Source organism: Hyalella azteca, unplaced genomic scaffold (genome assembly GCF_000764305.2).
Source record: "Hyalella azteca isolate HAZT.00-mixed unplaced genomic scaffold, Hazt_2.0.2 contig261, whole genome shotgun sequence".
Taxonomy (NCBI): Eukaryota; Metazoa; Arthropoda; class Malacostraca; order Amphipoda; family Hyalellidae; genus Hyalella; species Hyalella azteca.
In genome coordinates, this window is record NW_025930616.1 from 90,361 (window position 1) to 113,987 (window position 23,627).

General features: G+C 39.0%; 1 protein-coding gene across 1 annotated transcript in view; it reads right to left on the reverse strand.

The window, feature by feature from the left end:
• Positions 1-745: 745 nt before the first annotated feature.
• Positions 746-23,627, reverse strand: part of LOC108665709 (regulator of G-protein signaling 3) — a 34,764-nt gene continuing 11,882 nt past the window's right edge. The window contains exons 2-9 of the mRNA XM_047885593.1: positions 13,927-13,977; positions 13,687-13,745; positions 12,935-13,098; positions 12,351-12,405; positions 5,845-5,935; positions 2,943-3,020; positions 1,539-1,800; positions 746-1,155 (exon numbers count right to left, since the gene is read on the reverse strand). Coding sequence (XP_047741549.1) covers positions 774-1,155; positions 1,539-1,800; positions 2,943-3,020; positions 5,845-5,935; positions 12,351-12,405; positions 12,935-13,098; positions 13,687-13,743 — 1,089 coding nt within the window. The 5' untranslated portion in view covers positions 13,744-13,745; positions 13,927-13,977 and the 3' untranslated portion in view covers positions 746-773. The remainder of the gene's footprint in view (positions 1,156-1,538; positions 1,801-2,942; positions 3,021-5,844; positions 5,936-12,350; positions 12,406-12,934; positions 13,099-13,686; positions 13,746-13,926; positions 13,978-23,627) is intronic.

Below are 23,627 nucleotides of genomic sequence, written 5' to 3' on the forward strand. Positions count from 1 at the left end.
AACGACTGTTTTCATAAAAAAGTACACTAATAAAATTGGAAATTAAAATGACGCAGCTAGATAACTTCTAAAACTTCCATAAACAATTTTTTAAGATTCATTTATAAACTTAAAATGTTGTGAGGCAGAAGCACAAGGCGGATCGAAGTGAGCACTTACACGTTTTAATTTATTGATTTTAAAGCGATACTGCATGGAACTCAACTGCGTCAAGTGAGCCTAAATATTACCAATGATTTTACTGGCCCGCGTTACGAAGAATACGTTGGAAAAACGCATTTTGAACAAGCAAGACAAACTTTATCTTAACTTGAAAATCTCTACAACAGTCCAACAACCAGGCAGTGCTTATGCACGTAAGTGCGCAGTGCTTGTACCTTCTCGTTCCTAAACTCTGCTCTAGGAAGTTGAGCCACATTTGCACTACAGGATATTTCGGCTAAACGTGCGCCATAAAACTTGGAATACTTATTTCGTCATCTAAACATGACTTAAACGTTCAAAATATTTGGGCTAAAACTGCTGCAGTTGTACTAATACGGTCACACCAGCAGCACGACAGCTGCACTACAGCTGTCACACCTGCAGCACGACAGCTGCACTACAGCGGTCACACCTGCAGCACGACAGCTGCACTACAGCTGTCACACCTGCAGCACGGCAGCTGCACTACAGCGGTCACACCTGCAGCACGGCAGCTGCACTACAGCGGTCACACCTGCAGCACAGCAGCTGCACATCACACCTGCAGCACGGCAGCTGCACTACAGCGGTCACACCTGCAGCACGGCGCTGAGGTAAGGTTTGGTCACCTGCTGGAAGCGTTCATGGTGCCGTGTCGGGGACGCCAAGATGGCGGGGTATAGCTGCGCATGTTGCTGCAGCAGACAATTGTTGTTATAATACTGGCTAGATGGCGACGTCCGAGGGTTGTCTTCTGCCGACTGCCATCGACGTCGGTCTTTAGTTTGGAATGTTTGGCTGGAAGGAGCAGTGCTCGTGGAATATGTTAGACATGACTGTTGGTTGCAGCTAAATGAAGGGTCCGTGAGTCCAGGCTGCTGCTGGAACAACGAGCGGCGGGAGGGCAGGCTTGGGGGACCCGCTGTGACGCCCTTACGGTATACCTCCAGCAGTAGCTCCTCACCGCTGTCCCTGCGGCCAAAATTCATGGTAAGTGAAATTTCGTAAATTCATTTCGTAATTCAGTAAATGAATTTCGTAAATTCATTAAACGAGGTGACAAATGCAGCAAAGCTTATCAAGACAAAATGCTTATTCCAAAGATTTTTCCTTTATTCTTTTCGTAATTTGTCTCGTAGTTACGGACTGCAAGCTCTTAGATGATCATTTAAAGATGAGTTTTGGCCTGAACGATAGAATGATATCCATATAACTTTCTTCCAAGGCACGTATGAGCATAGAAATACAAACATTTAAAATAGATGCGCAATACCAATAAATGAACAGGAAACATAATTCCTAACACATCATGAACAACCTACTGATTTGGAATGGATCCTTGAAGAACAACTTACATGATGGCGGCCATGACTTCTTTCTCATGCATGCGCACGACGTTGCGGTTGCCAACGAAGATAAGATAATCGCCCGGTAGAAGTCCCGCCGCGGCAGCCGGCAGGCCGGCGTCGACGCGCTCGACGCGCGGAGGCCGCGACCACGACACGGAGAAGCCAAAGCCGCCGGCGCCGCGCGGCACGCGCACTGACAGCGTGTACGGCGTCTGGCCCGTAGCTGCCTCGCCGCCCCAGCCCGCCTCACGCGTGGAGACACTTGCACCTGATGGATGTTGTCGAATGGGGTGAAAAATCTTGAAAATGTGATGTGTTCATCGCCGGCGCCGTTGCAGATGCACTTATTTTTCAATGCTCTATATAAGGATGCTGCTGCCTCGCTGCCCCAGCCTGCCTCACGCGTGGAGACACTTGCACCTGATGCATATTGTCGAATGGGGTGGAAAAAAAAATCTTGAACATGTGATGCGTTCATGAGTATATTACTTGCAAAAGCACTTATTTTTAAATGCTCTATATAAGGTTGCTGCTGCCTCCCCGCCCCAGCCCGCCTCTCGCGCGGAGGCACTTGCACCTGATGCATATTGTCGAATGGGGTGAAAAATCTTGAACACGTGATGCGTTCATGAGTATATAAGTTGCAAATGGAGTTATTTTTCAATGCTCTATGAGGCTGAATTACTTATATGTAGATGAAGAAATTATCACTAGTACGGCCGGTATATGCCTTATACAGGAATACTTGGATTAATATTTCAGGAATAGATGAATTCAGCGTATAGCCCTATAGCGCATGCATTTTGCATGACAGCATCGTTTCCATAGCCATAATGAATTCATCATGAAAATCATTTGTAACGAAATATTTAAATGAAAATGTGCTGAATTTCAGCAATTAAGTTTTAGTAAGATTTGCAAGCTAACCTACAATAAAAAAATATAAATTTCTTGGATTTACCACCTTGAAAATGCATTAAGACGGTTGAATATGATATCTATGGGTCTATTTTTTTAGCAGTTCTAAGAACTAATCTATAAGCAAAACTGAGCAATTGCTCGCAGTAATTATCAATGATCTTTAGACATTTGTGTCGCTGTAAAAACTATATAGAACAGCTAATATGGCAGTTAGAGAAACAAACAGCATCAACTTTGAAAGAATTCCTGTTGCAAACAAGTGGCGTCACATTCATCCCACTGCAAATGCAAGTTACCAATTAAACATCGAACTGATAAAAAAACTATTATCCATTGCGGGATAGTTATAGTAGCCAGCATATTTCGCTGGTTTATTTTTATTTATATTTATTTAATTTATTTATTTATATCTGCATATATTATATCTAAAAACCAGCATCATGCTGGATGCATGCAAGTACAGAGGCTTGGGAGGAAAATACAGCTTACCGACAGCAGAGACCTGGTGGTGCCGCCTCGGCGATGTCGGCGACTCGGAGTCTTGTTGGCTATCTGGTCTCGATCCAACTGCAACAGTGAGATGTATTTTTAATTGTCAATATTTTCCAAGTCAATAAATTCTGAAAGCCTAGTACAAAGTACGTATTTTAAGGTTAAGCATTAAAGAAAATTATCGATGCCCTTTAAACCTTAAACTGTCGCCGCTCATATAAAACACAACAATCGCCTTAAATTGTCGCCTCGCCAACGACACTAGAATCGAATCATGCATATTAATACGAGAATTTATTCATTAGAAGGTATTAAGTTTGAGGTTAAAATATAAAATGCTCGCTTATGTAAATTATTTTCAAATAGCTACAGAATTCTCAACACCAGCAAGCAGCAGCGCAGTACATTAAACATGTGCAGCCGTTGCACCTGACAGTAAACATGCTATGATATTTAATTAAGTCGCTCGACACCTGCTCTCCCGAGAACATGCGAGGCGCTCCTAAATCTAGAAATCTGTAAGAGTTCCAAGCTAAGAAAATTGTGTAGAATAAGATTTTGAGATCCAAAAGCAATTTGCAGAGTCGCGCCTCGCAGCTAAGCAAGTTAGCGACCGCGTTGGGCCAAGCAAATTCGTATGCGACTCTCGCCTCTTAGCTCCCTGCAGGCTCGCCAAGATGTCAATAATCTACGCAATCTCACATTTCCTGGCTCAGGAAATCTAGAACTGAGGCGGCTTCCTTGTTTTTGTTCATTTCTTTATTTTGTTTATTGTAGTTCTTGTGACGAAATTGTATTTATATATGCCAGAGCACCATGACGCTCTGCATTAGCCTCAGTTACATTATAATCTTTAAAGAATTGAATAAATAACTTTTAACTTAATATGCCTTTCTTCCTGATGACGAGTAATAACTTCCTGTGTAGTTCAACAAAGAGTCTCATCATGAACGCTTAATTACAACAGACTTGAAGTAACAAAAAATGCTAATTTGGTAACAAGAAAAAACTTGCGGAGAACCAATGGCATCACAAGAAAAATTGACGCGTATAACACATCCAGAACATTCTGGAATCATCTTAATATTTCGAAACGGCTATCCATTTATTCAAACAGGAGAATTTACTAAATTAAATTATTGTCGGAAATAAACTTGCGCTTATCCTGTAAAATTCATCTTCAAAAGTCGGCGGCTAAGACTTCACAAATCAATATCATTTATTGAAATATTCTGAGTTCTAGTGGAAAACAAGAACTTCGCTCAATAAAGTTCTGCGTAAGTTTATATAACGTTGCACAATGCTCGGATATTTCGAATTCTAGTGGAAAACGAGAACATGATCTAAAAAATTTTGAATATATTCATAATAAGTTGCTCCATTTCAAAATATTCTGAATTCTGTTCTGTTTTGATCGACATTAAACCATTTAAACGCAATTCACGAGAGTAATTCATCATTCATTTCTTTTCCAGACTAAACGTGCACAAATGTTGCTGGCGGTGGCCCCATGACAGGCCTGGCCGCGTGCTGCTCTAAACAAGCAGTAAATATTCATGGAGGGTCGCAGTCATCGATACTCGAGGCGGCGGCGAGCCAGGCATGCACAACTTCATCGTAAATCTCATCGATTTATGCAAGCCAAAAAAAAGCCCGACAAATGAACGAATGAAACATTTTTCATTTTACACATCAAACACAAAATTTAAAATCCATAACATAACAAATATCTTCTCTTCTCATTAAAAGAACAATAGAACACTATACGTGCAACATTTCTATGAACAGCACAACACTGCCATCCCTTGAGGCTGCAACTCATGACGTGGAAATTGTGCAACAATGACGTGGAAATTGTGCAACGATGACGTGGAAATTATGCAACCGGAAATTGCGGAAATTTTGTGATGACGTGAAAATTATGAAACTCATCACTAGGTACTAGCGAAGCTTCCTGATTATGGAAGCTATACAAAAAAATTAAACGTGTAACGTCACATCACTTGTCCCACTGTGACTAATAACGATCACATACGGTATAGTAAAAATTTATTACGATAACAACAGACAGGCCTATGAGAGTGTTGCAACATTGCGCAGTGCAACACACGTGTTGGCAACATGAGGTCTAAAGGCAAGGAAATGATCATATCAGCGACACAGGAGGAGCTAGAGGTATGCACGTGTTTCTTCGTAAGGCTTCTCAAACTTCTTTCATTTCGTTAGGTTCGCTGACTGAATATTTGTACTTGTTTGACGTGAAAATAATTTTAGTACATTTTATACCTTTTATACCTTTTAGTGAAATCTCCATCGAGCCGGCAACTTTATCAAATACAGTGACTCACTATATTAAATTTTAAATATATTAAACATGTAACTAATTACAGTATAAGAATATTCATCAAAATAAGGATTTAAATTGTAAAATTTATCAAAAAATGGTTAGATAGCATACAATGCAGAAAATTAAAAGTTTAGATTACAAATAATTTGCCAAAATTATGTCCTAAATGGGATACAATAAATCAAAATATGGGCTTATTTACCATAAAAATATATCGAAATAACGATCACCGACACGTATAATCAATTAATTAATCACCTGCATCAATTAATTAATCACCTGCATCAATCAATTAATCACCTGTATCAATTAATTAATCACCTGCATCAATCAATTAATCACCTGCATCAATTAATTAATCACCTACATCAATCAATTAATTACCTGCATCAATTAATTAATCACCTGCATCAATTAATTAATCACATGCATCAATTAATTAATCACCTGCATCAATTAATTAATCACCTGCATCAATTAATTAATCACCTACATCAATTAATTAATCACATGCATCAATTAATTAATCACCTACACCAATCAATTAATCACCTGCAGGTCTGATGGGCGAGGGCGGAGGAGCAGCGAAGTGCTTACGGCGACCCACGGCCTCCGTCAGCAGCCGGAACCATCCGTGCACCTTCTGTCACCAAACATACTTTATTATTTTCAACATTTTCACTATAATAATTATGATTCGTAGTTGTTACATCTTATTTATTGACGCTACTAGCGTATTGTGAACGAGCTATATATGATTGAGGTGTTATGAGCGCATTTTCTCATTTATGGAAAAATGCGCTATTGTGCTCGCCATGTCCGTCTGTACGTCCGTCCGTCTGTCTTCTGTCTGTCAGTCCGTGACTTCACGTTTTCGTCGACGAGAAAATGCGCTCTCTGTCACTCACTGCAGTGAGTACTGAGTTATATTTTTTAAAGCAGTGCAGGGGAAACCATAATATTATGATGGTAGGTGGTACTGATTTGATGCAAGTGTCGTGACGCTCCTATACGCCCAGGTTTATCAGTACTACCATTGTAAGTTACAAATACAATTTGAGACTCGATGATTTATAGTTATAGTTACTCTATACTCTACTATAATAATTATTTTCGATGATTTCCAGCAACTATTATGATAGAAAATTGAACATTAAACAAGAGAATTGTTTCAACGTTTCTAGCTGCATCGCTCCACCAAAATTGCTTTCAGAAGGCCGTACCACAGAACTGGCTTGGCGCAAGCTTCAAACTCGCTTTGAACAAATTTGAAAAAGATTTCAAAAAGGTTAGAGCAAGGATTAAACATTGTCGTAAAACAGTTTGCACAAAGTGCGAGGATGGTTAGGTTAGGTTTAAATAAGGTTTAAATCGTGTTTGAATATTGTCTGAACCACGCTAGAAACATGTTTACAACATGTTTGAAGAGCGTATTCATGTTCGGAGTTTCAAAGCCTAGTGAACGCAGATGGCTGCGTCTGTGAAATATTTTGAAATAAAAATGATCATGTTCAGGCTCTCGAGCAGGAAGTTTGTAATTAATTCAATTGGGGACGAAAAAAAGAACAAGACTTAACCTAATCGCTGGCATAAAACTTCATAGAGACAAACAAATAAGGTCAGTTGGCTATTCAAATTTTTCGTCAATTTTTAACCTACCAATAGTTGCGAAATGAAAAGTACTTCATAAATAATTCATTCTACTTGAAATATCAACTGACATCACAACACAAAATAATATAATCAAAGTATAATATTTGGAGTAATATCGTTACTGACCCTAAAAGTTTCATAGAATTGAGTTTGTTTCTTATAAATTATTCTATTATATTAATTATCAACGAAATTATGAAAAAGACATGTATAATAACCCAATTAATAACAATTACTGAAGAAACATTGTATAGTAACCCTGTCGATAACAATTAATGAACGAGCCTTTTATTATATATAGTAACCCCATTGATAACAATTACTGAACAAGCATTGTGTTATATATGGTAACCCCATTGATAGCAATTACTGAACAACCATTGTAAAATAACCCCATTAATAACAATTAATGAACGATCATTGTATTATATATAGTAACCCCATTGATAACAATTATGACGATCATTGTGTTATATATAGTAACCCCATTGATAGCAATTACTGAACAACCATTGTATAATAACCCCATTAATAACAATAATTTGAAATAAAAATGATCATGTTCAGGCTCTCGAGCAGGAAGTTTGTAATTAATTCAATTGGGGACTAAAAAAAGAATAAGACTTAAACTAATCACTAGCATAAAACTTCATAAAAAAATAATAATGTCAGTTGGCTAGTCAAACTTTTCGTCAATTTTAACCAACCAATAGGTGCGAAATGAATAGTACTGCCTAAATAACAATAGTATCGATACTGCCCTATCGATAATAGTACTGCCCTATCGATAACAATTAATGAACGAGCCTTTTATTGTATACAGTAACCCCATTGATAACAATTACTGAACAAGCATTGTGTTATATATAGTAACCCCATCAACAACAATTAATGAACGCTCATTGTATTATATATGGTAACCTCATTGATAGCAATTACTGAACAACCATTGTATAATAACCACATTAATAACAATTAATGAACGATCATTGTGTTATACATAGTAACCCCCATCGATAACAGTTAATGAACGATCATTGTGTTATATATAGTAACCCCATTGATGACAATTACTTAACAAGCATTGTATAGTAAACCCATCGATAACAATTAATGAACGAGCATTGAACAATGTAAGGTAACTTTACTCAAGAACAGAATAAAGTTGCTCAATTGGTCGGTATTCAAACCTCCGTTCCTGGGCCTGGTATGCTGAAGCACTCGCTTCAATGAATAAAATATGATTACAGAGCTAAAAATGTCGTATAAAACCAAAAAGTTATTCATATCAAAATTAGAAACGATGACAACAAGCCTATTCAAAAATGCCATTGTTCTCTCATTGTTCAGTTACTTTGCGAAAACCCCTTACAACAAACTGTAAAAATCTAAGCAGAAAATGTGTGAGCTAGATCTCATTTGATGAAAATAGGTTGCCACAAAGAATATTGTTTCAATTTATTTCATAAACAACGGATCTATATCATTTCAGATTAGACGAATAAAATCGTGTACAATTAATAAATGTGAACGGTTTTGCAGTGCTTACTGAAATTGAATTAGGATCCAATTATTTGAAACTTATAATTTATGGCTTTCGATAATCTTATAGTCCCTAACATTTGTTAAAAGTTGCTAATGTAACAAAATTAGCTTGTCTACTATTGAATGTGGTCTCCCAAGAGAGAAGAATTCTGTAGTCACCCAAGAAAGACGATTTCGCGTGCCAACGATTCGTTTAATTATCATAGGCTAATAATGGCAACTCACGGCGGCACTGCAGTGACGGTCAGTACCGCCTGCCACGTCCATATGGTCGTCTGGTGCGTGTGAACGCATGACGCGAGTGGCCAGTCCAGCGTAACTCGGTCCAGCGTAACTCGATCTGGCGTAACTCGGTCCAGCGTAACTCGGTCCAGCGTAACTCGTTCTGGGTTAACTCGTTCTGGGGTAACTTGGTCTAGCGTAACTCGGTCCAGCGTAACTCGGTCTGGCGTAACTCGGTCTGGGGTAACTCGGTCTGGCGTAACTCGGTCTGGGGTAACTCGGTCTGCGGCTTCAGCGCGCGCCAGGCGCTGAGAACCGAAGCTTCTTGCCAGAGTGAAGCTGCACCTGCAGCGCGCGGTGCGACATCTCGCGAGGCGGACCGAAGCGTGCGCGCGCCTAGCGCTTCAATCGGGATAGCACGCAATGCGCTGGAACCTATTCTAAACTACGAAGGATTTACCACGAAATTTAAGTAACCTTCCAGCACTAACAGTCAGCGTAAAATTAATCAGATTATCATTAGTTCAAGTTTGTGATAAAGAAGCACTTAATGATTAGACCAAACACACGACATTGAGTGGGCAAGAAGAAACCACTTATCCGCACCTGATCAAGCATTCTTGATTTCCGTATCTCGTTCATTTAAATTTTAGCCAAATGATTCACTAAACATCGCGTGAACTGCTTAACCACGTACGATAAGAATTAGTCTTCTCTGAGGAGCCTTAGTTTTCTCCCCAATATAGGCTCATGTTTTGGCTAGTTATTAAAATGAAGATAATTAAAAATCAAACCCGGTCCGATATAGGGTGGCAATGTAACATTGTTCATGCACCCTAATTATTTTTAGAATACGGCTCGAATGTTCTATGTGATGTCATAAATTCGTCAAAATAACTAAAGGCCTTTGAAGAAAAACAAAGGATATTTCCAGCAATTAATAATCAACTCTCTATCTTTTAATCGAAAAAAATTGAACTTGACATTTTATTTATCCTTCAACAATAGCTATGATTCACGATGCTGTTTAACTATAGTGCTTCTATGAAACGATATAAGTCAATGACCCAAACGTTTCCTCTTTATCGGTGGCAATCTATGAACAATTAAGGAGGAAGAACGAAGTTTGATTTTACGAAAAATAAAAATGCTCTACGGCAGCACAAAGCAACCCACTGGAAAACAATGTGCTGGAAAATAAACTCTTTATGACTACATGATTGAGAATTAATATTTCATCGTCAATAACCCTTGAAGTAAATTTACAGACGGGTTATCGGAGGCCTTTAGATGGCTGATTGTCGAGCGCGGCTCATAGAAGGCTCATGATAATTATCGAACGTTTATTATTATATTATTATCGTGGAACGTTATTATCGCCGAGAAAATGTTGGTAGACGTGGCCTGTATGCCGAGCATCAAATATCTTGACAGCCATTAATTATAACACGCGTCAATTAGAGCAGTGCTGGGAAGAAATTTTTAAGTCAGTTTTTGTAATCGGAAAAATTAGGTAGAGTTGGCTCGATAAAAGAAGATTTGTTGAAGACTATATAGAAAGTTTTCTAAACGATATTCTTACGGCTTTTTCGATTTTGCAAATTAGAATTTTAGTTTAATTTGTAAATTCGAAGATAAGATTTGCATTGTTTTGTATGAGGTTTTGAACAAACATATATTCTCTTAAGTATAATACAGATTTGCAACGCTTCAAGTAAAGATTAAGAAGTTAAGTAAAAATTTATTTCTTAATCTTCTTTTTCTTTATCTTAATCTCTAAATTAAGTATTTAGAAATTAATCTTTAAGTAAAGATTAAGAAAGTAAATACATTAGGTATAATTTGTCTCTCAATGAGTTCATGACCATGAGTATTGACAAGTATTGTTGAATACCGTCGATTAACAAAAGCAGCTTATATGATGTATGGTAATGTTTTTATGCTTTACATGAAAATTGGTCACGTTTGAATTTCTTCCTTTATTTAGAATTAAAATCTCCGATTTTTAAGATGGTTATAAACTTTACCACGCCAATTCATCATTGCATTATGAAAAAGTTTATATATTATACATACATAGTTTGTAAATATTTGCTTTTCGACTTTTTTCGTTTCTTGGGAGGCGAAAATGTTTATAAATTAATATATACTACTACATAATACTACATTAATGCATTACTTTCAATTAATTACAATTACTTTCATTATTTCACTTAACAATATGTACTGCACAGTGGCGAGAGCGCTAACTGGGCTCGCTAATAACCGCTAATTAAAAAATAATCAAAGTTCGTAAGAACAAGACGTTCGTAAGGCTCGTCCTTAAGAATACGCGCACGGGATAGTCAGGAGAACCTTGTTGATAACACAAAAAAGCTCTACCACTTAGACTGCCGATAACATCACCGGTTGGACCTTTGGCCTTGCAAATTAGCACGAGTAACGATCTCTAAAATTCGAAGTAATTATATAAAATTGACTTATCAAATTCAGCACTAGATATCGCACGAACTCAAGTCGAACAAGGGAATGGGAGAACTGCAGCCAAACTCTACGGGATCCGCACGCCTTCCTCCCGCGCGCTGCACTGCAGCATGACACCGAGGGCAGCCCTGGCTGGCTCACCCTCCCTCACTTCCCTCATGTTCTCTGCACCCACGCCTCTGTTCCCAGCAGCACCATGGAGCAACTTTCAAAAATTCAGTTGTTAAACGATCAATGCTCATTATTTATCATGGCTAAAATAAACTTGATGTTCTCGAACGGGAGGATACTCTGCAGCAGTGGGCAATTTAGGCGGTTTATGACTATACAGAGCCAAAAGTACACGATTATCGGCCAATTATCAATAGTTCAGGAGCATTAACGCTATTCAAGAATTTGAAGGTGTTTGAATATATGGCACAATCCTACATCCTTTATATATTGTACATGAGCCATTCTTGAGGATAAACTATTTCCAAGCAAGCACGATTCCAAAATGCCCTTCTCGAAATGTCACAAATGACCACACGAGCCATACTCAATATTTGCAATTTGACGATTGCATAACGGAAAACTACTTTCTGCACTGGCACCCGGCTAGCTTCGACTCGATGACGGATACCTTCAAGGGAATCTCATCCCAACCTCACTTGGTATAAAGAAAAACTAGAAAATCAGAAGACAGTTCCAAACATGGCGATCACCAGGATGACTATAGCTAAAGAAGGCGCAGCGCGCATAGAATGTAAATGCAGGATTAACGCTTGCATCAGTCTCTGCTATAACGAATTGCACACGCATTGTGTTAAAGGTGTTTGTAGAGAGAGCAACGTTCAATTTGCTGCTGATTTGGCGCTCAGTTTGATCAGATATATCATCTTAGAATTTTAAGATACTGATTACAATATGATTACAATAAATTAATCAGATAAATTCTCAAGTCCTTGTTAGCAACTAGAACAGTGGTCAGTATTCAACTTTCTGGATGAACGACTTACCGCATAAATTCAACCATCAAATTAGTAAATTGCTTACTATGCTACGCATACAAATTTTAGAAGTTATCCTGCCAGAATAACCAAAGTTTCGCACCAATGATAAAACAAATGTTCAGTGAAGCAATAAGGAACTGGTGCAGAATTTGTCGTACTAACCTTTGACAAAATGTGCCCGACGTTGAACGACATGCAGCCCAGGAACTCGCTCTTTCTGCACGACCAAAGGAAAGAAAACCTTTAGCGAACATCACGCATGAACACGTTAAATTGATCTGCATCGGACAGCTTTGGTGATAATTGTTAGAAAAAATTAAATATCGATTAAAATTACTGGTATTCTAAATGAAATGTGGCAATTAATTACGGTATTAAAATAAACCGTAAAACTTGTACTTCACATTCCCAAGAAAACAAAAAGAAAACACTGGCTTAACGTGGTGGCCTCTACTGCACGTTCACAAAGAACACATTCGCTTACCGTGATGGCCTCTACTGCACGTTCACAAGAACACACTCGCTTACCGTGATGGCCTCTGCTGCACGTTCACAAGAACACACTCGCTTATCGTGATGGCCTCTACTGCACGTTCACAAGAACACACTCGCTTATCGTGATGGCCTCTACTGCACGTTCACAAAGAACACATTCGCTTATCGTGATGGCCTCTACTGCACGTTCACAAAGAACACATTCGCTTATAGTAAGGGCTCTTATCCAACATTAATAATAAAGCGCTCACTTCTTTAGGGGGTCACGATTCCACAGAGATATAAGGAGCCGCTTGCTGAGGTCTTCAGGTAGGAAGTCAAAGCTGAACTGCTGGTTGAAGTGCGGACAGTTGGTGGCTCGCAGCACCGACGTCCGACAGAAGGTGCGCTCAACTTCGTCGGGGACCAGCGATAACTGCGCAACTCAACCAACGTTAATTAAGTAAAATCATTACGATTCATTGATTGAAAATAGTCAATCTTCGTTACAAATTTGAAACAACTTAATGAAGCCAAAGATTAATGTCTAGCTACTCGCTGATCTATAAATCAATGAAATTAAAAAATCCGGGCTTTGCACAGTAGAAAAACAATAGAAAAATACGGGCTTTGTTATATTAATAAAGTTTTCATACGAGATACATCAAGACAAGCACTCCTGACTCAAGCAGGTAATGACCAAATGTGTGCCAGTAATTGGAAACTTGGGGAGAATATTCTACAATGATGCTTACTTAGGTTCTGTGTTTGTTTACACTTTCATAAGGCCATAAAGATTAATTCGCACAGTTATTAGGAAATTACTTGAATGTTATTAAAAATATTCATGGTTATTTAAAACCAATTTAGTTTCCCTCGTGAATTGCGAGGGCCAGTTGTTTTCCAGGTCTATCCGGTAATAGCAGCAATGTCAATATAGAACAATGGTTTTTCGACTGACCGATAAACGAGTCTGTAAATAATATTTCATAAAAAATATTAAGGATGTTTTGTTCTTGCTCACCTTAACGTAAGGGTTGCAAACGCCTGATGACCGCGACTTGAGTTTGCGTGCTTCCATAACTGCAAAGGAGCATTGGAATTTAACATGACATTAAATTTTACCTATTTATTCATATATTTAAATAAAATAAAATATTTATTTAAATCATAAATAAAAAATTAAACTATATCGGAGAAACTTGAGGTGATTTATTCACTTGCAATATTCATTATGAAGTAAATAGAGGAAGAGAACGCTTACTGTGTATGGTGAGAAGCCCACTGTTCTCGTACGCCGCTAACTGAAGAAGACCTGAAAAATTCGATGGCAAATTTCGGTTACAGAATGAAATGAAAAAATCAAAAAATGGTTAGAAATTCGTGACCGCCTCTAATTCAGCCAGCTTCCCCTTCATGCATCATCTAATGTTTTAAATTGTATCTTTGTTCTCGAATATTCTCATCAATCTTACAATTTCCTTTCCATTATACGAGTGACCGGGTTTGAGTCACTCTGATTCCACAAATAATGTCTACTATCGTTTTCCTGCATGTAGACTCTATGCCCTCTGAAGCCTGGCACTTGATTATGTATTCTTTTTGCCGTTAGACACTAATCATTATTTTTATCTGTGCACTCATATATTCATTTACGTCACTCGGAATTATTCCAGCTTTTAATAATCGTTTCTTTTCGCCTTCGTTTCATCTGCTATGACCAGCTTCTTTGCACTGCATTCGCTACCGAGCAGCTTTTATGTCGCTCCCTCGCAAGAAAGAGTCGATCAGAAAAGACGGTTGAAGTCGTTGCCGTCTTTCATTAGTGAAACGAGGGAAGGATACGAGGGAAGGATACGAGGGAAGGAGGCGAGGGAAGGAGGCGAGGGTACGCCAGCACGTTACACCCCTCACCTGGCCTCAAATACCATTCTCTTCCCGGGCCCCAAACTCCCTTTGATGTGCGTATAATTTATCTAGAAATAACGCCTGTGGCTGCAAGGCTACGACGGAAATTGTTTCACAAAATAATATGCGAAACTAGCAAGATTATTCAAATAAAGATCATGGCGAAGAAGGAACGAGGGTAATGGCTCCCAAAATAAAATGCCTCATCAATAATATTATATTAATCTGACAGCCAATACATTAAACATTTCTCAAAAAGCTATGTTCATAACATCTCGAATCACGAAGCATCGCAGGCTGAAGTAGAGTTTTCATGCACAACATCCAAAATTCAACGATTAAAACGCAGTGCAAACGGGCTCAAATGTGAAAATATTTATAAATATAATATTCATCCGACGAAAACTAATATTCACCTAAAAATTAGAATAATTTTTATTGTTTTTATACTCGTATAACATAGGCAGAATGAAAGAGAAGCTCAGTGCTCCATTCATAGTATCGACTCTTTTCCTTCTAATAATTTCAATGAGATAGCAGGATTATTCAAGTAAAGATCATGGTGAAGAAGGAACGAGGATAATGGCTGCCAAAGTAAAATGCCTCATCAATAATATATTAATTTGACAGCCAATACATTAAACATTTCTCAAAAAGCTGATGTTCATAACATCTCGAATCACGAAGCATCGCAGGCTAAATTAGAGTTTTCATGCATAATATCCAAAATTTAACGATTAAAACGAAGTGCAAACGTGTTTAAATGCGATAAATATTAATAAATTTAATATTCATTCGACGAAATCTAATACTCACCCATAAATACGAATAATTTTTATTGTGTTTATAATACTCGTATAACATAGGCAAAATGAAAGAGAAGTGCTGCTCTCATAATATCGACTCTTTTCCTTCTAATAATTTCAATGAGTAGGATTTGAAAGGCCAAAATATTATTCGGTACGTCAAATGAAAACATATATTGTCCAAATAATTTTCAATTTCATTTCCTCGAGCGTGGACAACTTGTTTTCGATGACCAACCAATACCCGCAATATTTAATATACTAAGAAACATTGACGTAGGGAAGAAGCCGTTACAGGGAACGCTGCAGATTTCTTTCATAACTGAAAACGTCGAGTTTGCCGCGCATAAAGGCATCCTTCCTCCCGCACTTCCCAGAGCTACTTCCCCTTGCCAGGGCTACAGCTTCAAATGCCCCAGCCTGCGATCATCAACTGCCACACGTCAGACCCCAGCACCCTTCACATGTTAGACCCCTGCACCCTTCACAAGTCGGACCCCAGCGCCCTTCGCTTGTTAGACCCCAGCGCCCTTCGCATGTTAGACCCCAGCACCCTTCGCATGTTAGACCCCAGCGCCCTTCGCGTGTTAGACCCCAGCACCCTTCGCATGTTAGACCCCAGCATCCTTCACATGTCAGATCCCAGCACCCTTCACATGTCAGACCCCGGCACCCCTCACATGTCAGACCCCGGCACCCTTCACATGTTAGACCCCGGCACCCTTCACATGTCAGACCCCGNCTAAATAGATGTGTATAAGAGACAGCCCCAGCGTTCTTCGCATGTTAGACCCAGCGCCCTGCACAATAACTAAGTAACCACAACCAACATGAGTGAAGGCCATAAATAAGGCAGGCACTCATAATCATCAAAAAGAATATTCCATGCTATAAAATCTAAACCGGAAGCCCATTTGATTCCTAAAATATACAAATCATAAATTATCGCTTATATAAGCATATTCTTATATGCTTATATGCTTATATGCTCTATCGCTTATATAAGCATATTATGGTCTATATATGACGAGTCCACAAAATGAATTTATTTAGTACACTTGACAAGCACTGCCGACCACTGAATTCAAGAAGCCCACAAGTTCCACTCGAAAATTGCAAAAATTAAGAAGCCTCAAGCGAATATATACTTCAGGCGGTCTCTCTAAACTCAAAATAATTGTCACCTTTAGACATAAAGAATATTTTTCTAATACCTCAAAATCTGCCAAATGTTTCACTATTCTATGTTAGTAGAGCGAGTAACAGGCCCGGTCAATCAGTTAGCTTATTCCTAGAGCGCGAGAAACCTAGAAATAACATAAAGAAGATAGTGAAGTGTTGTGGCTGAATAGCAACACTGGCAAGCCCGTCACATACATCAAAGGATATAAATTACAATTTTTTTACAGCAATTGCATGTTATCGGACAAGCATTAATCAAATCAAACCCTAGTCGTAATAACACACAAACCCTGAACACTGAACAACATACAATATTAACAATGCAAATGTTGATTATTTTTCAATCTATGGATTGATCTTGTTTATTTTTTAATCAAACCTGTCAACAACCTCTTAATATGAACAATTTGACCACCAATTATTAATATGAATAATGCAACCGTTGGTTATTTTGCAATCGATATATGGATTGATGTGCCGTTTCTTTTTCATTTAAACAAGCCAATAACCCTTTAATATGAACAATTTTACCACATATTATTCTTCAAGCTACGAGTCGATAAGCCACATATTTCTTGCAGAATTTTCGTTACATAATTTCGCAACTAAATAACTGAGGCGTGAGCAAAGGATCCCGCGTGAGATGGGATCCTTTGGACGCAGATGGGCGTCGCGGGTCACCGCTAATGCCTGCAATTGCCAGTGAAATACGAAGCTTGGAACTGAACAAGACAAGCCGCGTGAACACGACAACTCCAGGTGACGACAGACCAGCAAATCTTTAACGGAAACCAACAGACTGAGAAGGGAGAAACTTCTAACCGTTCTTGAGTTGTCACAGAAGTGAAATATTTTCTGGTAAGAAATTATGATTCAGGCCTCATTCGTGCACTTTTCTAATAGTTTCTATCGAAATTAAGTCCAAACTGTCCATTAATTAACAAAACTAGGATCGCTCATTTTTTCACAAGGTGACATGACAGAAGTGGCTCCAACGATTCCTGCCACTTGAACTCGACGCCTGCCATCTTTAAAGGGATTTGCTAATACAATAAAAGCAAAAAGCTAAACAAATGAGAGATAAAACCGACCGCTTCTAAATCAATTGAAGCTCCTACTTTCTGCTTCCACTTCTCCGTGAAATCTAAACTATTCATTATTACGGTACATGAATGGTGAATTATGCCGCTAACATTGCAGTATTCTATAACTTTGAACGAAGAAAAAAGGACCCAATGGCGAACGTCCCGATTTCCTACTTCCGTAAACTGACCCCTAGCCTTTGATGTATCGTTAGGCGGGAACCGCACTGACTCTACCCTGAAGAAAATAATGGAACAATCGACGCCTAAAGTTTTACAGCTGTTGTAAATTGATTTACTTAACGGAAAATCAAATAATCAGCAGATAAAGATACTGCATGACAGTGTCAAGATTCGTTAGTAGGTAATACGAGCTCATTTACTTGCACTCGCTTCGGTTTGGCCTCTAATATCCATCTACGTTGTACACAAACGATGACTTGATAATGTCAAAATTAAGCGAAATAATCAGGAAAATAATGTAAAAATTACTAGCAGAAAAAAAATTGAAAGAAAAAATTCAATGATGGAAGGATATTATGAGGAACTAAATAATTCTGGAAGTTAATCAAGCAATGCACAAGAGTTGGGATACGAAACAGACTAGTGAAATAATTCCGATAATGTTAGGTTGACGGTGAGAACTAAGAATACTGAAACACAATTCGTGCATGATAAAATCATTGAGATAAAGGCAGGAAAAGAATATTAAATGCTGGCAGAAATGCATCTAAATAAAGACCAAAACATTCATTCAAAAATGCAAAATAAAATATGACATTTGGATTGGGTAGCGAGCTGCAGAAAGTAAGCTTTCATTTATAACAACAAACGAAATTTCCCAAAAATTTTTATCATATCAATGATTTTCTTTAGTGATTATTTTCAGATAGTGATTAAAATATAATATTCTATAACATTGAACAATAATGAATAGGATACAATTGAAATTTCGATATAGATAAGACAGAGTAATAGGCACGCTTGGGGCTGATAAGCAGGCACCATTAGTGATCAGATCTTGTAACATCCAGCAATCCTTTACTCTTCAATCCTTCACTCTCCAATCCTTTACTCTCCAATCCTTTACTCTCCAAAACTTTACTCAGAGGACTTGCGATCATCAGAGGACTTGCGATCATCAGAGGACTTGCGATCATCGGAGGACTTGCGATCATCAGAGGACTTTACTGCCGCCGGTAGGAACAAGTTTTGCTTATATGAAAGAATTTTCATTCATATAAGGAAATTTTCGTTTAACCGTCTGACATTTGGACGAAGCTGAATTTTCCTTTACCCTTCTCCGCATAAAACCATGCTGATTTATTGACTCAAGCGGTGTTGGAAAAGATCCGGTTTCAATGGGCGTTAAAAAACTAAAAATTAATTTCTGGCACCGTGATTCTCAGGACTCTCACCGGACAGCAGCTCGGAGTTACTTAAAAAAGTTACTTACCAAACTTCTATTTTGTAGATTTGGTCTAACTTATTTTTCACGAAGATTATCCTACGGAACGGTCGTAGGATAACCGGAGAACTTAAAATGCGATCATCGAAGAAAGTAAAATCACTCAACAACCAACAGTAACCGCCAAAATTTCTTCGTATATCCGTGAATTTCTCCGTCGACCAGACACGCCCAGACCTGCACCGGCGGTGAGAGTTGATGCCGCGGCGGAAAGCGGAACAAACTCGCTCAATGACGATCAAATTACTTCCCTAAATTGGCAAGAACAGGAAATTGGTCGTCAGAAAAGACTCAAAGCAAAATAGGAACCGGGAATATCTGGGAGAGCGTAAGCCTCGTGAGATAACGAGGCTGTTTTCTCCCACTAATTTGGACTTGCCGAAAGCCGAGGTTATTTTAAAGCAAAGTTTCATCCGGTTATAGGAAGGCAATATGGCCGCGCTGAAATAGAATTCACGCTGCCAACCAAACTGCCTGAATTTCTAACCAGAAATAAAAGCGAAGGATCGTCCCCATACACAGGTGCGGTGCATGCAGGTCCTAGGCTAGTATCCAAGTGAATATTTACTGGAGTAAAATGTTTAATTTAAATGAAAGACAGCATGAATTTTCATATACGAAAGCAGGTAAATATCGTGCAGTCCACTGATGAATACACGAATGAACAACTGCTGGATATCTATACTTAAAAAAATATTTCGAAGCAAAATTAATTATTCTTTATCTCACTGTTGATTAGAGATATTAGAATCAACATTAGCTAAGTTTCCTTCAAATCCAATAAAAAAAAATCCAGTCGTAAATTTCCTAGATAAATTTTTAGTTTGCGTTACGTCATATTCTGCAATAGCTTCTCCAATTGTAAAATAAAATGAAACTCTGTTTTTTACTAAACATCATCGGCTTCTGGGAGGCAGCAAGACGCTGTTCCTGCCATATTCCCAAAGAACAACTCGCGCCCCATTCCGACACTCGTAAAAAAGTGCGAGGAGACGAGTTTTAAAACATATTGTTCTTGCTTGGCTGACTTACGGAAACAAGGAAAATAAAAGCTGTGGATATTTCCCACTTGGTTCTTAAAACACAAGCTTTACGGTGAATGGAGCAGGCGTCTACGAGTGTCATAAAATAATCAGGCAGAGCTCTAAACTCTGTAGGAATGTCCTGCTCTGATATGCAGTCTCAAAGTGCGGCGGAAGCCTCATATAGACTTCATCTCACAGCGCTACCCTCATAACCACTTGAATTTAGTATCATATTTTTTAAAATGCCTTAAAAGCGAGCCAAAAGCTCACCTAAACTCGTTTAAAATTTATATGATACAGCATATTATGTTCGTAATGTAACCACAACGCTACAAAACACAAGTGCACGGTCATAAAAATAAATATTCCAACCTCAAACCAAATCCAAATGAACTCACAGATACCAAACCCAGTGGAACTTGAAATATTCTTCAAGCCAAAATCAAAGATGAGTCCTTTTCAATAGCTCACAAATAAATAAGGCACATTAATTTTCGAAAAGGTTCCGGCCAAAGTCCACACGGAATGGGAATGGTCATTCCTCGATCATTGCGGGTCGAGAGGCGGGAGGGCTTGAGAAGGGCGGAAGTCGTTCTTTCATCTATTTTTCATGTTGGGGTGGGAATGGTGAGCCCATTGCTGATCTGACAAGCGCAAGATGAGCGGAACATCGCAAGCTATAGCTGCCTTCAAGCCACATCATGGCCTTCGTACACATCATGGCCTTCGTGGCCTTCATGGCCTTCATGTCCTTCTGCCATGGCAGTGTCTGGCATCAAACTGTTTCGATGTAATGGTAGCCTCAATACGTGTATAAAACATTATATATCCATCCTTGATAGTTGTCTGTATTCTGTAAGTATGTCTGTTAGCATCATGTATGTAACCATGATTGTTGCATGATAGTATGTCTGTTAGCATGTCTGTTAGCATCATGTATGCAACCATGACTGTTGTCCGATAGCATGTCTGATAGCATCATGTATAAATCAATACATGATTGTAGGATGAAAACAAGCCTGAAAGCACAGCATCAAACCTGCTCCAGGTAACTTTAATTAATTCCCGGAACATGTCTGAAAGCATCTTACATAGATATTAAATTATAATCTCGTAACGTTTCTAACAGCACACATTAAAACCCTCTCATTGTAGCCATCGCTTTTTGTCTTCACTCGTGAATTTAGCCATAGCCTTCAATGCGCCCATATGATTTCCACCCTCAATTTCCGCTGATAGGAAAAATTAATGGTACTTCCACAAAAGCTGATGTCTTATTTTAAAGACATAACAACGTCTTGAGATATTCTATGTTTCCGAACATTTTAAGACTTCGTAATTTTAAAATAGAGAGTGAGAGACTCCTGCAGTGCCAGCGAAAGCGTTTACTACCAGCAATCAGCTGATGGTTGTCATGGTCTGTCAGCAGATGGTAACTGTAAGACTTCGCAATTTTAAAATAGAGACAGAGTCCTGCTGCAGTGCCAGCGACAGCGTTTACTACCAGCAGTCACCGGCTGGTTGTCATGGTTTGTCAGCAGATGATTGTCATAGTCTGTCAGCAGATGGTTGTCATGGTCTGTCAGCAGGTGGTTGTCATGGTTTGTGAGCAGATGGTTGTCATGGTCTGTCAGCAGGTGGTTGTCATGGTTTGTGAGCAGATGGTTTTCATGGTCTGTCACCAGCAATCAGCTGTGTGTTGTCATGGTCTGTTAGCAGCAACCAGCTGATGGTTGTCATGGTCTGTCAGCAGCAATCAGCTGATGGTTGTCATGATCAGACATTCCACTTGCTCTCCCACAGACCAGCCATTCCTGAGAACCCCGCCCATATTTGCCTATTCACAAGAATTCCACAAAACGCGCCACTCAAAGCAGTCAAGTTTTCACCGCAGCCGCAGGGAAATCAGCCCAGAAAATGCGAGCGGGTCTGATTACAAACGAGCGTCTCGGAGCGGGGACAAGCATTCCCTCTGGACAGACTTCACACATGTAATTCTCAGACAAAACTTATTGCTCCAAATTTTATGTAATTGAATTTTTAGTTAAAAGTCTACGTCAATGTATAAGATTTTCAACCGATCCGACCTTTCCGTTGCAGTTGAAGGGTGTGCTACGTGAAGGGCAATGATCGAAATGATCTCGATTACTTTTATTCACTGCCTTTATGTTTTTCGAGGGTAACGCATTTCAATTATCTCCAATAAGCCACCGCTTCCAAATGATTAACAAATTATGAATTGTCACTTTATGGGTACATTTAGTTCGTGCAATGAATTGCTACGCAAGCTCTCAGCACAATGTATAGAGCACACATTGAGTAGCTGAAGATTACCGAGACATCAACGACTGACATAATGTATTGATGACGTGACGTGGACGAGCAGACGCATGGTCGAACAGCATGATGAGTTCATGAATGCCCCAGTGCGCTAAGCAGCTCCGGCTGAACCTATACAAAGGGACGCACTGGCTGCCTGCCGTCTTACGCTTCAGAGGACAACTGAAGAAGGGACCGAGACTCAAGGTAGCTTGCAGTGTCTACACGAACTATCCTGGCTGCCTACATCTACCTGATTACCTGCCTCTTAAGTGCATCATTCTGACAGCGCGAGTATATATAGATGCTTCTCAGGTGCAGCCAATATATATAACAACTGAAGCACTGAATACAATTGCCAGCTTTGGATGTAAATCCTAACTGATAACTGAAACATGGCAACTTGCAATCGTGTATGTGACGATGATTCATTCTGACAACTGCATGGTAGTGCACCAAGTCTGGCTACTGCAGCGTGGTGGTGTACCTGCTATTATTGTGCATCAAGTCTGGCTACTGCAGCGTGGTGGTGTACCTGCTATTATTGTGCATCCAGTCTGGCTACTGCAGCGTGGTGGTGTACCTGCTATTATTGTGCATCTAGTCTGGCTACTGCAGCGTGGTGGTGTACCTGCTATTATTGTACATCCAGTCTGGCTACTGCAGCGTGGCAACTTTGGCTAATATAGGAACCAGTTGTTTTAACTTAACGCATAGTCGTGCAGATAATATTTTATATTACCAGTTATGAAATTTCAATTGCCACTCCTTGTTATTATGAAATGTGAAATTCGTTAACTAAAGAAACTTTTTGAGTCACTATCAAGTCAGAAGCTAAACATGGCAATGAGAGAAAAATCCAGTAATGCCCATGTACGTGCTGTACTCCAAAATTTAAAGAAAAATGCGATGTTCTAAAAAACCAATGGAGAAAGCAAGTTATAATAGGACTCTATTAAAATTGACAAAACGTTGCACCAACGTATATCAGGCAGGACTCGTATAGAAGTCATTTCAAAATTCGCAATTGAATCTACAGTTTCTGTATTGAGACGGTAACATGGGCATTAGGCATGGACTCCTGACGAGTGGTAACGGTTGAGGGACCGACAATACGAACAGAAGACGGTCTTGTATTGCGTAATACGATACCAGCTCTGCAACGCCGTGTATAG